This window comes from Hippoglossus hippoglossus, chromosome 10 (assembly GCF_009819705.1).
Source record: "Hippoglossus hippoglossus isolate fHipHip1 chromosome 10, fHipHip1.pri, whole genome shotgun sequence".
NCBI classification, from domain to species: Eukaryota; Metazoa; Chordata; class Actinopteri; order Pleuronectiformes; family Pleuronectidae; genus Hippoglossus; species Hippoglossus hippoglossus.
In genome coordinates this window covers 8588905-8606210 of record NC_047160.1, presented here as the reverse complement: position 1 = coordinate 8606210, position 17306 = coordinate 8588905, and the positions used below count along the sequence as shown (strand labels likewise).

Below are 17306 nucleotides of genomic sequence, written 5' to 3'. Positions count from 1 at the left end.
TGAGGGAAAAAGAAAATCAGGAGAGAAAAAAAAGACTACATGCTGCTCTTTTTGTCTTCAAGCTCATTTAGGCCTCGGAGAACGTCTATGGGGTTTGAAATGGGAGGAGAGAGGACTGTAAACAGGGACCTTGCTTCTCCAGATGGGAAACTTCTGCTAAGCACTAATGTGAATGCACAATGACGCAAATAAGCTTGATGGAGCTAGACATGGCAGCGCCTCTATTCAGGAATATGGAGCGAAAAAAAAATCTATTGCAACTTTTTCTTCTTCTCTTGTTTTTTTCTCTCCTCTGTGATATCCATTTCGAGCCATAAGTGGAAGAGAAATGTCTTCATTAAATGTTTAAGGGAACATGTTTCATTTCTTTTTTCATTTTTCTTCTTTCTGTACGCAGTCGTGCTCGACAGGGAGAGTCGATGAAAAAGGCCAGTACAAATGATAAAAAAAACAAAGAATAGGAGTGACTGCTCCTAATGGGACTGTTTTCAGCAGCTGCATTAACAAGCCTGTTTGATTCCCTTTCTCCTAAGTGAAGTTGTCAGCCTATGTGTCCGGCCGCGCTATGTTTAGGATGTCTAAAAGAGTTGTGTTTTCTGGCACCGGCTGATAATAAATGCTTCAGGGGCGACCTTAAGTCTCTTTCCTCCGTGTTGCTCTACGGTCATTCTCAAAACAGACCGAGAAATCCTCCTGAGCTGAGGGTCAAGAATCCATCACCGTGGTGTTTTTTGCAATAACACGCGTTTCCATGCAAGCCCTGTGGGAAACAGGCCTGAGGGAAAAAAGAAGAGGGGTGAACTGCCTCTGGTCGGCAGTGAACTGCTCTCAAAATATCATAAAGCAACATATTACTTTCAATTGGATCCCTCCTGTGTTAAATAGGGTTAAAATGCTTGCAGCTCGCTGAGTGTGGGTCTTTACATATGCTAATGTGAGTGTACTGAGTTGTCTGCTTTCATTTCCATAATGTGAATCATCAATGTGCCGAGTTGCTTGGTTGATTTCCAGCTATGCTCAGAAACAAAATCCATGTTTTGTTTTATTTTTTTACTGTAAAAAGGAACAAAGATATGAGTTTTGTAAGGAATCACACGCACACATATATATATATGCACAAAAAACACACACTTTTCATAGACCAGTGTATTGTGAAAGAGCCCTATCATAGTGAATTACTTTACCATGACCGTTTTGATGAAAATGCATCGCCCCGTCCTTGGAAATGTGGCACAGCAGTCGATATGGTTCTACAGACCCGGTAATGCTCTTCACTGTGGAGGCAACAGACTAAAGACACTTTTTTCGACTGATGAAACAATGAAGGAGCGGGGGGGGGGGGGGGGGGGGGGGGGGGGTGGAACATTCTTTTGCAGACTCTGCATTATTGGATTTGGATCGTAACATGGTAGTATCAAGTTAGGCTGGAGAGGGCTCTGTGAATATCACGTTGGAATCACAATAGACAAGGGCCGATTGTTATTGCACCGCACTTCCATTAATAATTCAATCATTTGACCCGTGACATGATTTCCCGTAAAACAATCTGATCCTCTGAGGGCTGATGGAGATATTTGAAATCTTTGAGCATGTGTGTGTGCGTGTGTGTGTGTGTGTGTGTGTGTGTGTGTGTTTTGACCTTCCCGGTATGACACAGAACCGATGCCCGAGGCTACAACTACAAGTATAATATTTCGAGGGGAGGAGAGGAGCGACAAGATATTGGAAAGTAAGAGTGCCGCAGCTGAACTGTGCTGTAGTGTCCCCCCCCCAAACGAAAAAGATGTGCCTGTCCCCCCAAAGGGTGCTTCACTGAGCACGCCACAGAAATGGAAGGGCCTTACACAAACTGCAGCACTTTGAACTGAGCAGCACTCTGAGAGAAATCAGAAACAATGTACGCAGAGTGCATTAAAATATAAAAACACAGGGTGCGAGTGAGTGGGAACAAGGCCCAGTTTTATTATAATATATAGTTTTAGGGATCACTGCTGACAGAGGAAACGCTGCGGCACCAGCTTTGGCCTGCTCCAACACAAAGACACACTAACATTTGCGGACGTAGATGAATGGAGGGACACAAATGCAGTTTGCACACACACACACACACACAAAATCATGCGCAGGAAAAAAGCAGGGGTGCCATCTATCAGGCTGGAGCGTTGGAAGGGGAAATCTGTCCTGTGATGGCTGTAAATGAGGGCTGTGGCAACGCTGTCACATTGGGTTTGGCCGGGACACAGGAAGCTATCAGGGGCTGCGAGTGGCGGAGGGCACGGACACTGTGTACAGATATAATGAAGTTGGGAGATAGCTGGAGCATTGACAATGTGATTCTGTCACAGCTACCATAGTGGTGCACCTACTGCTACTGCTGCTGCTGCTGCTGCTGCTGCGAGGGGGGAAAGAAAGAGAACTAGAGAGAAGAGAGGGAGACGAAGGGAGAGGAGAGGAGGTAAATTGAGTGCAGAGAAGAAACGGGTGAGGGAAGCAGCAAAAAGACAATGATCAAGACGGAAAAACATGAGGGGAATGAGAGACATGGAAGCAGCAGGGAAGCATAAGCTGCCCCGCAGGAAAAAAACACTGAGCTAATCGCTGCTGGATCGGTGAGGCAATACTGGTGTTACAGCACAAGAATATTTACTCTAATTAGAGGCAGCTAATGTGTCTCCAGGTATCAAGGCTGTCGGCACTTTCCTGGGAATAATTAGAAGCGTGCAGCATGAATTGTCCAGGAGAGCGGTGCAGGGCTCCCTTTGTACGCCATTTATAGTTCACCGACAACAAAAGCAGAGTTAATAGAATGTTAGGTGGTTTCCTCACCCATGCGTTTGTCGAAACGGTCATTAGGCCGATGCAGAGTAATTCCTTCCTCCTGTGCATCAACCCAAAGTGACTCCTCCCATCTCCCATGTGCCCCTCGGAATCACTCTCCCTCCTTTTCCCTGTCATTCCCCTTGACGGAGAATTCCAAGATGATAAACATAATTTCATGGTGTGTTACAGTCACCAGTCTTCGTAAGACAAAAAAAAAACACGACGAAATCCTCTATAAAAGAATTAATTCTGCTTTGCGGAGTCAGAGCCAAAATGTATAGATTTACAATTCCACACTCGAGTTCCCCACCGTGTTTTAATGCATCATAAACACTTGGTGTTTTTTGGTCTCTGTTCCAATAAAAACAGAGCGCGGGGGTGTAATATCTGGAGCTGGGGGAAATTAAAGCTGAAGTTCCTCTCCTCCTCGGTGCATTCCCAGCACACACACAGAGAGACACACACACACACACACACACACACACACACATGCTTACACAGACAGATACACACACGGTTAATCAGCAGCCCAGAGAGAAATCTAAGACCACATCTACACCCAGTGGAGGGAACCTGATACAACCACATCTTTACCCCTTCCCACATTCCCCTTTCTCTTAATCATCAACAAACACACACACACACACACACACACACACGGCTCCTGCTGATAAATTAGTCACAAGGTTCAGTATGATTAACTAAAGTTAATGAAGACTGAAAGTGATCTCAAACAAGGTAACCATAGAGGGGAAGTCTTTAAGAAAACATGAACACTGCATTAGAAACCCAGTTCTTTTTTCTTTCTTTTTTTCTTTTCCATTTCTGCTTCTGCTGCTATTTCCAAAAGTCCTTTCAGTGTGCGGTGACAAACATAACCCTTCTGACTGGTGGAAAAATAAATCATACTTTCAAGTGAAGACAAATGCCTTATCCGCTGGGAGTAGCCTCGGGCTATAGTCATAATGGCCTCCCCCTCTCTCTCTCCCTCGCCTTCTCGCTGCCTCTTTCTCTTTCTCTCAAGGCAGGGAGTTTCCCCTGATCTAGTTTTAAATGTCCACCCAAAGCAGCTTCACACAGCACAACGCTAGCGCAGCAAGGTGGATATTCCTGTTTTTTTTAAGGCTTACGATCTTGCTGATAAAGCTCGAGGATGGTGAGACACACTTTAAAATCCTGGAGGCAAAACTGCTGCAAGCGTCAACAAGAGACATAAAAAACATTAGTCACATCTTTGACTGTCAAAACAATATTACGATCAACTCATGGCACAAGGTCATCGCTCATGTCTGATCTCGTGTCGGAGCCATAAAATCGTGGATTTCCTAACGTTGCAATCCTTGTGTGTGTGTGTGTGTGTGTGTGTGTGTGTGTGTGTGTGTGTGTGTGTGTGTGTGTGTGTGTGTGTGTGTGTGTGCGTGTGCGTGCGTTCTGCTTTGGCTCGGTGCGGGACAGGCCAGCTGCAGAAGTCCGTCTCCTCTCCTCTCTCCATTCCTCTGCTCTCAGTGCTATCAGGTTGCCACTCCTCCTCCTCCAGCCCATTACACAGGCCTCTTTATGCTGCGCTAAAAGCTGCTCATGTTCAAACACTCCTGGGAAAAGCTCCTTAAAACACGTCAGGATGAGAGGCCCTGTCTGGTAAAATATTAATAGGAAGTTAATTGGTTGTTAATGGACTGGTGCTTGGGTAGGAATCGCCCCTCCATTAGATAGGCCACCGAAACAACCCGTTCAGAGGTGTCGTCTTACCACCTCCTCAATCTAATTGTTTTCCCCGTCACTGTAGTTGTAGAGTTGCGGTAAACTGGTGTTAAAGACATCATTTGCAGGAGTTTTATGAAAGGTCCTGCTAGCGTTGGCCGTACCCCGTGCCAACCGCATTTCCTCGGCGTCCTGGTATTGTGGGTGTTTGGTTACTTTGGCGTCAAGTTTAAACTGTCGCCACTTCTCTATTAGCCCGGCGCTGATTTTTTCTTTTTGTGTCATCCTCGCACACTGGAAGTGAACCCGTTCCCTCCCTTCGTCCTCACATAAGGAAAGAGTTTTAACTTTTGTTGTTCGAGGCCAGTGTGTTTGTGCTTTCTGCGGTTGCCATTACCCAACAGGAAAAAATCCCTCTTCTGCTAGAGTAGGCATGTAATATTGATGCAAGGCCGACTCTGAGAAAACACAGAAATCAAATGGAATCCAAACTAAGTTCAAATGTCGACATCAACACATACATTTTTGATCATTGCAAAACCTACAAGATGCAGTTCCTTTTAAAGGAAAGCCACCAGGGCCGGAGTAACAGGGAATGTATATTTAGAAATAAGTGATATTTCAGCGTGTCTTTTCTCGATCCCAACTTCGTTCAGCTCCAGTTCATTTATGAGAGGGACAAATACTTGTTGAAAGAGGTGGTTCAGGAAATGGGACTTAGAGGTAGGCGGGAGAGGTTACCCAGACAGACTGCTGCTTTTTACAGTTTGGGTTTTTACATGCCCCATGTACCGAAAATACACCAGCTCTTAAAGATGTGTCATTTCCCCTCTCGGCCTACAAACAATTGGACAAATTGTAAAAGGCTATTTGTTTTCCTCCTCTATTATCTGCAGATTCTTTAAATAAAACATTCTGATATAATCTTTTACTTGTGTGTTATGTGTAATAATGCGTTACTTTTTCACGGTTTAGCCCTGAACTGTGCCTTTTATTAAAAGACATTCCGTGTTTGCCGTCACACTTTCATGCTGTGAGAGCTCCCTTCTCGTGACTCTGACTATTTAACGGTAACCTAGTTCAAACATCGAGTGAATCCGTGTCCAATTACATTACGAAGCAAATGTCAATGGATCCAACAGATGTAGTAGCCTGCTGCCACTGCTGAGCCTCATTGAACGGGTGCAGCTACTACATCCGCCACTGGATGGCATTAAAACCCAAGCAAGATCTGCAGGCCTGGGCTGTTTCTCACAGGATGAAGAGATTGAATAAATCAGCCAGGCCTCGTCGTTTGACTCCGTCATATGTTCTGGGTCCCTGCTGAGATCTATTACCTGGCTGGGTGGAGACTGAGTTAATCCCGAGGGGTGGGTAATTCAGCGGTAGAAAATACTTGTGATGTTTTCTAAAGCCTGTCTGTCCACTTGACTGCACCACAGACTGAAATGAATCTATCAAGACAGAGGGGAAACGGGAAGATTACTGTATTCTCACTGGCATGCACTCAAACAAAAAAAAGGGAGACCACACTTTAACCAGACTCGTGCTATAAAAAGCGAGAGCGACTCATTAACAGCCCTCAACCCTCATTATCGACCACCAGATACACACTCATGCTTCAGTTTTATTACATGTTGGGCTGTAAATGTTGCAACAAAAATGAGCCGATTCATTGGACGTTTAGCAAAACTGTCAAAAAGCTACGACAAGTACATGATGATACACAACAAAAACACCTGCAAAGAACACTTTAAGAAACTGTAGAAAAGTTAAAACAGTATGAAATGCCCACTCTGGAAAATCTGTAACATTTTGACACTCAGAAACAAGCAAACTTTAAAAAAATGAACTGTCACTATTTAGTCATCGAAGAATGTTGAGTTTTTGTCGCATTGCTTTCTTTGTTGTTTCTGCTGTGGCATTTTGACAAATATACATTTTTAACATTAACATCAACACTGTAACTTTCAAAAGTGCATTTCATTTGTCGTCACCTTAAACCAGTTAAATCTAAAGACGAGAACAGCTTTCAGAAATGTCTTCATATGCCGCTGCCTCTTAGCATGCATGTCGCAACCGTCCATTATTAACTGTCACTCAACGACTTTGTTCATCTAAGGTGCGCACAATAACATTCATTGTGGGGAAGAAAAAAATAACGCCAGTCAAACTGTCAAACTACTGCAAACACAGACAAGCTACGGTGATGTGAGTTCTGCAAGAAAAAAAATTAGAAGAAAAGCTTTCCTTTCTACTGTCTTACCTCTCAGAATGAAATATGGCCTCTTGTCACAATCTGTACGAAGGGCTGAGGAAGACTACGTGCCAGACCAGTGGCCACTCACGGGCTTTGCGTGGAGGAATGCATGCTAAATAGTGTTTTAATCAGCTCCAGAAACATTTGCTGTGCGTGACACAGAAAACAGGCAGCGAGAAGAACAGAGTAGATGTAACTAGATTAGATTAGGCTGGAAGAATGTGCTGTATTCCCTTCTGTTAAAACCCACTCGTAGCCTTGTTGTAAATAGGGGCTTATACTTCTTTCACCTCGTAAAATCATGAATCCCCTCTCGGAGGACTAGGTGAAGGGACTCACTCTCTCTCTCTCTCTCTCTCTCTCTTTCTAACTCTAGGCCGTATTGTGGAAAAGGATGGGCTTGACCATGCCGGAGAGGATCTTGGGCACGTGCACGCTCACAATCTCCGAGATCATCTCTGGGAAGTTGACGCGCGTCTGCAGGGACTGAGCTTGGATGAAGAGATCGTAGGTGAACTGGTGCAGCTTCCTCACAATCTGAGATGAAGAGACAGAGGTAGACAGAGACAGAAAAAAAAGGAATATCATTCAGGGGTTATTAGCAACAAAGACGATGCACTTAGCTGTGTACGACCTTGAAAGAGAACAGATGAAAAAAAGTCTGCAGATGAAAGAGGAAACAACAAATGGCACCGAAGCGCCGTCTTTTGACACGACCTTTAAGAAGGGGTTTAAAAAGATGATACTCATTGTGACAATCTTAAGCTCCACAGGCAGGCTAAAGCCGAAGGGGTCTGAACTGTAAAGTCCCGATCAACTCTGGTCTTCCGCCTAAAAGATCCCTGCCAGACAGGCACTGGCTGCCTGCCAGCTCTTAAGGCCTGGGAAGATGTGAGACGTGAGGGGGACACAGACAGAGCTGAGCCCTTCAGGGGTAAATCCACAGTGAGAGGCGTGAGGCTCAAAGGGCTGCTGCTCTGCTCACTGCCGCTGCAAACTTCCTGCAAGTTGTGCCCCCGGTCGCACCCCGATCAGGGAAGTCAGTTTCCTGTGTGTTTCCTGTGACAAATAATACTTCTCTCCAAAAATAGTATTAAAGCTTCTGAAGATATTAAAGAAGAAAGCAACTACACCCTCTAGTGGTCGCTCATGTACCAAGACTCTTTACATCCCTCTTAGCCCAATTCCTATTATTGTCATTTTTAAGTTACAGATGTTTAGGGCACTACACTAAAGAAAACTATTGCAAAATACATTTACAGTATTTTTTTCTTCAATATTTTACATCATATATTTTAAATAACAAGAGATATAATGGCATTAAGGTTTCATTGTAAACATTTGAGCCCCCTCACCCCCGGTCGCACATAAGATCATAATTCATAATCTTAAAAAAAGGAAATAAATAATAGAGTAAAAAATATAGTAGTAACAACAACAACAACAATAATAATAATAATAGGAAGCAACCAGCTCTTCTCTCTTCAAATATTGATTAAATAACTGATAAAGCATGAGCATATAGAAGATGTTCAATAATAAATAATTATTATAGAGCATAATAATAAATAATATAATAAACCTGCTTCAAGTCTTCAAGATTTCTCCAGGTACTCTGGCTTCCTCCCACAGTCCAAAGTCAAGTTGAACTTAATTTGCTCCAGGTTAAAAAAGGACGAGAGGTCTCTGAGCCATGGAGATATTCAACCCAGGAGTTCAAGCAGGAGTTTGAACAGAATGATCTCAATAATGAGTAGATAGGTGACAGGGGAACATGCATTGTAAGTATTTAATGAGCTAACTCATATGATTCCACACTTGATATTACTACCTATAGTCAGACAGGCACCTAAACTATGCTTCTAGTTTGTGAAAATCCAAGTAGTTTTATTACAGTTTCATAAAGTGCTTCATTTTTTTTTAATACCTGCAGGGTTTTTTTAAACATTTACGACTCATTGATCCTCTACTTTAAAATAAAATAATTTATAAAAGTGAGAACCCCTGTGTCAGACCATCCTCCAGTGGATATTAATCATACAGAAAAATAGGGTTCACCTTGTGGCTATAAAACAGCAAATGTTCGGTGCTCTGCCTCGGGCTTAATCTGAGGCTTTTACAGGTACTTGACAGTCAGACGGGCGAGTCTGCTAAGTGTTTCTAGGAAGTAGTAAACTATCCAGGGCGGACTCTGGAACAAAAGGAATTATTTCAATAACCCACACTTTTAGAGTTTAATGATGGAACAGAATCAATGAAAATGTTTTTCTGTTGTTTTACTTACCACTGTCATGTTATGAGGTTATGTTTTCACCACTGTGCCTTTGTTTTTTGGATTGTTAGTTTGAATTTACATCAAAACTACGAGATGGATTATGAACCTTGGTGGAAGGATGTGGTGTGAGAAGAAATCACATGTTGTTCAGTTTCGGTTCAGGGGACAATTCGAGTTCTTATTTGTTCACTTTCATTAACATTGTCAGGGCGTTTTTCAACATTTGAACTGATTTCCCAGGGAATCATTCATGGTTCTTGATTAAATAAATATCAGATGGTGCAGATTAATTAAATTTAAGTGGACTGTTGGGTCTCTACGTGGTGCCACACTAGTTTGCCCTGGAGTTTTTATTTAGATGAGTAAAATCTGAGCAGGACATGATCCTCCCTGAATAAAAGTAACTGCAAAAACACATTTGAAGAACAGAAAACACTTGATGACTATAAGTGTTTTGAGTGTAGTTAGCAAAAGCAACAATTAAATAAAATAAGTGAGCAGGTGTAACACTCATTGTCGACAGGTGGGGCAAGTGTCAGAGCTGCAGGAGCTTCTTTCTCTGTGTGTAGATGTGTTTACATCTGCAGATCGGAACTAGTGCCTCTGCCTTTTTCTCTGCAACTACTGGATGACATGAGATGCAGATGGTTTCCTGCTTTGCCTGTGTGCATGTGTGTGGGTTTGCAGGGTCCAGGTATTACTCATGTTGTGGGGACCTAAATCGGATTATGTAGTCACATTATGAGACTTGACCTCCTTATGGGGACAAAAACCAAGTCCTCATAATGTCGATAACTAGGTTTTTGTTTCGGTTCAATTTAGATTAAGGTTAGGTTTAGTTTAAGGTTATATTTAGGGTAAGGATTAGGTGGTTAAGATTAGAGTAAGTCTCCAGGAAATCGATGTAAGTCAATGTAGGGTTAGGGTTAGGGGTGACACGACTGTGTGTATTTGATGTTTATCTTCATCACAATTCGTCAGGGACTATCCCACTTATTTTGCTGTACCGATGCTTCCACCAGAGGGTTACTCTGTCATTCTTCTCTGCCAATGAGCAGCCAGTACAGTGGAGTCACATGACACGAGTGTGTTTATTATTGGTCAGTGGCTGGAGAGTTGCTGCACCCTCGGTTTGTCAGTTGGTAGAAAAATGAGAAGAATTAGTTTTGTCAGGATGATGTTACTGCTTATACAGACGCGACTGTAACTGAATACAAAAAGACTGTTGCTTGGATTTAAAATGTAATTACTGGCTAGAAATTATAAAAGGTCAGTGTAGTTTAGTTAGTGAATAATAAGGAAACCCTATATTGCTGTAGGCCAAATACACTGTTTGTGTACTTAAGAGGTGAACTTTGATCCACACCATTTCCTGCTCGTGTGGTTCTGTGACACCAACTCAAATGACACTTATACATATTGTTTCAGAGTGAAATGTGAAATGGAGCTGCGAGTGTATTACCGACTGGAGGTAGTCCAGCAGCTGCGTGAGCTGAAACAGCCTCTGTGTACGGGTGGTCTCTCCGCTGTGGCTGGCCAAACGGTCCAGCTCCTTGATGTAGGAGGTCCGCAGTTCATCAAAACAACGTTGGCTCTTTAGACCCTCCACTGGCACTGTGACCACAAAGCCAGAACACAACAATAACTCTCACGGACTTTATCCAGCCCCATCAATTCTCTGAGGTATGGCTGCGCACTATTGTGGCTGTATTTCACTTGGCCCCGAGCTGACTCACTGATGCTGAAGAGGACCAGCGCCTTCATGCACAGGAACTCCTCTTGGGTGACCTTCAGCACGCAGAACCTCTCGGAGAGCAGCTTCATTCTCACACAGTGTTCATACATACTGGACACTTGCATCCGGTGGCTGTGAGGAAGGGATTTCGGTAAAGAAGGGGAAATAAAACCGCATGAGAGGAGAAGAAGAAGAAGGAGCACAAGTTGCGAAAAACAAGAGGAGGTGAGAAGCCAAGAAAGGGTCAGACGGAGAGAAATATGGGAAGGTGGAACACAATTGGCAGAAACCAGAGTGGATGGAAAAGAGAAGAGAAGTGGCGGAGGTGAGAAAAAATAAGTGAGATGGATAATGGAAAAACGAGAGAGGCAGAGCAAAATGAGGGTCAGCTATAAAGGCAGACCTACCATGACTATGCAGGTCAGAAGCAGCACAATAGAGTGACAGAGGTCGAATGCAGACAGAATGAGTGTCTCGCTAATGTTGCGCGGAATAGCAGCCGAGTAAAAGATGCTACGAGGGGCTTGAGGCCGGCTTCAGCTTTCTGAGCAACATCCTCCTTTAACCACGAGGACAATGTACTGATGTGAGTCTGTGGCTTTGCTATTTACACAGCTTCTTTCAGACAAGCACTGAACTCCAGATAATCTCCAGACATTCCCCCGGAGGAGCTGTAAGTAACGCAAATGTTTAAATCAGAGGCTCTGGACTTTTTTTGGGAAGTTTTGGAGTTTGTCTGGCCAGCCCCTAAGTAAAAATGTGTGAAAACAGCAGGAAACCCTCTGTAGGTCGTGTTGATGATGTTTCTAATTCCCGACAGACCCAAAAATTCAAAAAGCAAGATGACAAATATTTCAGGACGAATAAGCGGTGCCATACACGTAGAAGACGTCGCCTAAAATGTCAAGAGAGCTTTTGGTGATAAGGGCTGAGGCAGGTGTTGATGTTCTGTTAACAAAAACATGTGATCTCTGCAGTGAAATGTCCTCATTACATCCTGCCTCTGCCTGCTGCACCAGGCCCAGTTCTGATGTGTGGTTCATGTGTAAAAGGAGAAAGTCCGGACACAATTGCGCAGTCATCCTCCAGAGTTAATGTCTGAAAATTGCTGTTTCATGCACGGCCATGAACTTTGTGTTCAGGGTTTAAAAGTGCAAAAGTAGGAGAGCTGAAGTGTCAGAAGTGTTTTCATAGAGGCTGGGGGGATGTTGCAGCACAAATCCTAACTTGTGATACAGCTCAATGCTGCAGCGGTTCTTAGAGACTGATGAATTTAATAAAGATGAAAAGGAATAATTCATATGAGGTGATCCCTCTGCGGCCAGGTATATCAGATAGAGAGGTAAGAACAGAATATACTTGTTTACTGTCTCGCCAAAGACGGCGACATTCAATGGATGATTTCTTTTAGTCTTTCTCTGAAGCTCACATTACACGATGTCTTTCTTTCCAGTTGTGGTGACAAGTGAAACCCAAATGTCACAATGAATTTTACAGATGTTCAATGCGAGAAAACTGTGTTTCTCCTAAATAATACAACTTTTATTTAACTTTTTTCATTCAACCTTAGATCTTTACAGACATATAATGTGTGAAGGGTAATGTTTTTCTTGACTTACTCATTGAAGACTAGGTCTGGAGCAAAGTAGAGCATGGAGCTGTTAGTAAGTGTGTACGACCTCCAGCCCAAAGCGAACACCATCACCCCCATCCATGACAACTGAATCACTGACATCTGATCATCCACATGCAGGTCACGGAAACCTGTTAACAACACGCGTATTTAATCACGTGGGCCCGTCTGCCCGAGTCGAAGGGATGACAACAGGATGACAGAAGTTTACACATGTCAATCAAAACACATGAGAAGCCCTTTTAACTACTGACAACAGAGATTACACAGTATGGACACACTGCAGGCCAGCATCACTTGGCTTCTACCGACATTCCGACCTTTAACATTTCCCATATTCTTTTTTTATTTGGATAATCTTAATTCATCTGTTTCTGACATGGTTAACATGATAATCCTTATGTGTATATATCCTATTCATTGCAGTAAAGGGAAATGAATGTTTTATTAATGATTTTAAATAATCTTTTTACATCCCAATGCACTGTGGTAAACCAAAGACGTTTTTTGAGGATATATATAAATAATTGTTACTTTGATTCATGTCCCCCTTTAGGAGGCGCGGCGTGTTTTATATTGGTGTAGCAGATTCTGAATCCAAACTGAAACTTTCAGTATTTGATCCTAACTTTGTGTGTGTGTGTGTGTGTGTGTGTGTGTGTCTAATCACTGACTGTCATATATCCCCCTTTTGTATGCCTGACAACATTTATATTGTCTTTGATTATACGTGTGGGCTCTCAGGGACTGTCTTGTATGTGTTTTGTGTATGTTTCAATAAAAAAAAAGAGCAAAACTTGACTTCAATATGATCATATCCCCCTCTAGTGGTTCACATTTGAACAGGCTGCTTTGCATTGCATAGGACATACCCCAACATGGCAGGTAGAGTTCCACAGATGTGGCTAAATGTTTGGCCCATTATCTGGTAAAGAAGATTCTGAGGCTCCTTACAACTCAAATACACATTAGATACTTTCTCTGGCACATGTTTGTGAACGATTGTGAACTGGAGGTTATAAAAGTGATGCTACTCTCTGCTCTTTTTTCATCTACCCACTGTGTCTTCCCCTCATTTGCTCAATACGGTTGGCAGGCCGGAACTCGCAGTGTTTTGCTAAGCATGACATACAAACGGCTTTGTCTGGGCAGTATGCTGAAACTCAAAAGAGTAGACAGCAGATTATTGCTAACAGCCTTGGCAGAGGAGAACCATGGGTAGGATGGACTAGTTTGCAGCATGTTGCCTTGGCCTAAGCTGTGTTACCTGGTATTGCCTTGGCCCAACGCACCACAGTTACCAGCTGTCTCTCCCCGAGCTCATTGAGGCTGGTGAGTAGGGACGCAGGGCTGTCTGGCTGCGCGTGGTCATGTCCGGCATTGACCACAGCTGGCTCGATGGCCTGCAGGATGCTGAGCAGTGATAGGCAGGAGCGCAGGGTCGGGGGTATGCTTAGAGCCAGGGCCTGGGACGCTGTTCACAGACATACAGACAGAGTGACACACGAGCCAGGCGAAATAATACAAAGAAGAGAATCTTGTATGGCAGAAGTATGCTCAATATTGAGTCAGCATAATACTTGAGCTTGTATACAATACTAATCCTCACCACCTTGAGCCCTGGCAGCTGCACTTCCGGGATCCAAGATTACATCTTTCTTCCCGGATCTCTCTTGTCTATCTCCAGGCCTCCAGGCGGCGAAAGGTTGCTCCTCCTCTCCGTTCCTCGTCTGTGCGGCTCCCTTCAGCCGGCGACCTAGAATCCACCACAGCAAATATGGACGAGCAAAAGATAAAAATTGACAAAAATGAGATAAGAAGTGTTAATGTTTTTATTGACTTGTCTGATTACACATTTCACAGCAGGGAACATTGGAAGACTGGAGTGTACTTAAATGACTGTTAAGCCCAAGGAGCAGTTCCTCATCGTAACCATGTGGAAAAGTTTTTTGATCATTGGCTGGTAGACGAAGAAAAAAAAAAAAGCTCCTCTGGCCTTTGCTGAAATGCATTTGTTACACTGTATTTAAGCTAGAACATTTGATCAGTAAGTTCTGATCCAATGCATTTAAGGTATCTGACCACGCTGACCCCTATTTTTTTTGGACACACCACGCATACTTTCCTTCCTCAGTCTCCCCCTTCTGTTCTCACCTTTAATTCCTCACCTTTAAGGGTCATTCCCGACATGAAGCATCTCTTAAGGCGGCAGGAAGCGCAGTTTTTCCGCCTCAGCTTGTCGATGGTGCAGTCGTTCCGGCTGGCGCACAGGTGGTTCTGCTTACCTGGAGGCACAAAAAAAGTCCTGTGGGGATGAGGGGAGTGATTTCAACAATGCCTCGGCTTCCACTCATAGCAACGACACGTGGGTGTTTACTGATAACAAACAAGTCATAATGTCAGGTCACTGTGCCCTGACTGCATGGAGCGAAACAGTGGGTGTAAGAAATTAAATCAGCGGATGTGTAATTGTAAATGCGCACTGATGTGCATCTGTGTGTTTTTGTGTGTGTTTTTGTGTGTGTGTGTGTGTGTGTGTGTGTGTGTGTGTGTGTGTGTGTGTGTGTGTGTGTGTGTGTGTGTGTGTGTGTGTTCCACACCCACCTGCAGCAGCCCTCTTGAAGAACACTTTGCAGCTGCCACAGGTGACGGCTCCATAGTGACAACCCGAGGCATCGTCGCTGCACACCTGACACACTCTTCTGTCAGACAGGTACACACCTGGAAACAAATTCTCATGCCTGGACACAAACACAAACACACACACACACACACACACACAGACAAATAAAATAAAAACCTTTTTAAAGGATTAGACAGAAATGTCACATTTAAAAGCAGCTGTAACCTTTTGGAGCAACAATATAGCAATAAAAACGAGGACAGGGAGTTAACAGCAGATTTAGGTCAGTAGGTCTGTCCTCACAGAGTGCAAGGCTTCCTGTTTTGATGTTTGCTGCACGAATTCCCTAAATCCAATTTTACCGGGAGACTTCCCTATGTATTCAGTGACAACAAGTGAAGGCGATTTTTTACAAACAAAGCAAACCCAGAATATAAAATAGACTTCTGGTGAGTGCAGGATCAGCAACAGGTGCTGTATCTCTTGTTTATAGTGACACCGATATATTAACTGGTGCTTTGTGTAGCTAGTCACAGCACAGACAGGGACAGTTGTGGGGAGTCTGCGATAGGGTGTCCTTTGGCTCAGTCCAGAGATCATGCTGAAACATTTGGCCAAGGACACAGAGGGAGAGGCACATGGGGCTGTTAGAGCTCCAGGATGATTTATGCGGATACATGGCGGCATCTGCACCTGGCATGGCGAATAACAATACTCCATAATCATGTTCACCACGTTTGATTAACTTGCACTGTGCTGATGACGATGCCCTGTAGATCTTTACAGAAATATCAAGACGTTAAGTGGAACGCCACGCGGGACAGCACAGCTTTAAAGAATATAAATCAAACTAAATAAAGCCTCAAGTTGAAATGTTTCATACAAGGAGACAATACAACAATGCGACGCTCATTAGAACCTGCTTAAAAGCTTGGTGGATTAAAGCGTGGTCACTAGGCACGCCGTTCACGCTGCATTCCCCCTTTTGTTTCTCATTCAAGAAAGCTGAGACCCAATGGACGGTAGGAAAGAATGTGTGTGGCTATTAACGGAGCTGACCTTCTGACCCGGTGCCAACGAACAACCCCAACAAATTGTTGTAAAAGTCTCCTTATTTACCTGAAAGTGCGATCTGAGCAGTCCACCCACACAGACGGCTCCGTCTTGATAGTGGGGAAAGTGGCTCGTCCTTGAGCGATTGCAATTTGGTATCTTTCCACTTGGCCATATCCTTGTGCCATCGCACCACGCATGCCATCTTTACCACACTGCTGCTGCTGCTGCTCACCCTTTCCATACCAGACACAGTGGCATTCCTGTCTGAATCCGGGACCGGTTTGCCCACAATTACAGTATTTACCCAACAAGTTATGTCCAGCGGATCCGCCTCTCTCGGGCTCGGATCGGCCGCCGTATGCGCGCTCGTTGGCGCACCACACACCCGGAGCGCCCCTGTGCAGGTTCGGGTGATCAGAGTAGGCAGAGTAGTGCTTCTGGAAGGGCAGGGGCTCGTCCCCACGAGAGGACGCGGGCAGCTCCATCACGGGGCTCGCGAACAAGTTTGACTCCTTGCAGACGTATCTGGAGATCACCGGGCCGCGCGCTCCGTCCATGAGTTCGCCCGCTCTGAGCATATCCATGCAGCTCACCTGCTGGGTGCCGTGGCACACTTTTCCAAAGTCGTCCTCCCTCAGCGAGCTCGTGTGGGCGACCGCTCCTAACTCCGACACCGCCCGGGAAGAAGTACAGTTCCCCGCGGTGGAGGACTCACAGTCCGGGAAGGCGCCGCCGGAGCAGTGGTGCGGGTTGTTGGGCGGAGAAGACGCCGAATCCAGCCCCAGGGACACTGACACTGCCTTGCTGAGCTCGGCGGTGGTCGGACACACGTAAGTGTCCGCGGTGTCCGAGCGTTCATGATCATTCATCATTAACGAGTGCGACGTTTCCTCTATTTCGGACAGGCGCGAGTGAAAGGCCATGTTCGGCACGTGCCCGCCAGAGTTGAGATAGTGCGCTCGGTTGCGCAAAGAAAAAATAAAACAACACTTTCCAGGCGAGAGAACGCCTACTCACTGAGCCTCCGCTCGTGAGTCTCAGCGGAGAGCACCAGTCAGCGACGTAAGCTACTGGATTCAGGGGCAGGGACGTCCCATCGAGTTCTGCTCCGCTCCGCCACTGAGGAGCTGGCGAACTTCACAGCTGAATCGGTTCCTGCACCGGTTCCATGCGATCCGAACTCCCCTCGTCAGCAGCGAGTGG

General features: G+C 44.6%; 1 protein-coding gene across 2 annotated transcripts; it reads right to left on the bottom strand.

Annotated features, from left to right (window-relative positions):
• Window positions 1–6135: 6135 nt before the first annotated feature.
• Window positions 6136–17179, bottom strand: LOC117769646 (androgen receptor-like). Of its 2 annotated transcripts, none has more exons than XM_034598707.1 (9): window positions 16167–17179; window positions 15029–15165; window positions 14593–14709; window positions 14034–14180; window positions 13692–13898; window positions 12411–12555; window positions 10793–10923; window positions 10519–10670; window positions 6136–7318 (listed from the first exon to the last, which is right to left on the bottom strand). In XM_034598707.1, the coding sequence occupies exons 1-9, from the start codon at window positions 17024–17026 to the stop codon at window positions 7154–7156; spliced, it is 2061 nt and encodes a 686-aa protein (XP_034454598.1). In that variant the 5' UTR covers window positions 17027–17179; the 3' UTR covers window positions 6136–7153. The 2 variants fall into 2 exon arrangements, with proteins under 2 accessions (XP_034454598.1, XP_034454599.1); XM_034598708.1 differs by having other exon boundaries at window positions 14037–14180; window positions 16167–17026.
• Window positions 17180–17306: the final 127 nt, after the last annotated feature.

Excerpts from the sequence above, each read along its gene's own strand:
- LOC117769646 (XM_034598707.1), bottom strand. The coding sequence starts at position 17,026 with ATGGCCTTTCACTCGCGCCTGTCCGAAATAGAGGAAACGTCGCACTCG. Across the intron at positions 15,166-16,166 it reads TGCTCAGATCGCACTTTCAG|GCATGAGAATTTGTTTCCAG; the intron begins GTAAATAAGGAG and ends GTTTGTGTCCAG. Across the intron at positions 14,181-14,592 it reads GTCGGGAATGACCCTTAAAG|GTCGCCGGCTGAAGGGAGCC; the intron begins GTGAGGAATTAA and ends GGTGGATTCTAG.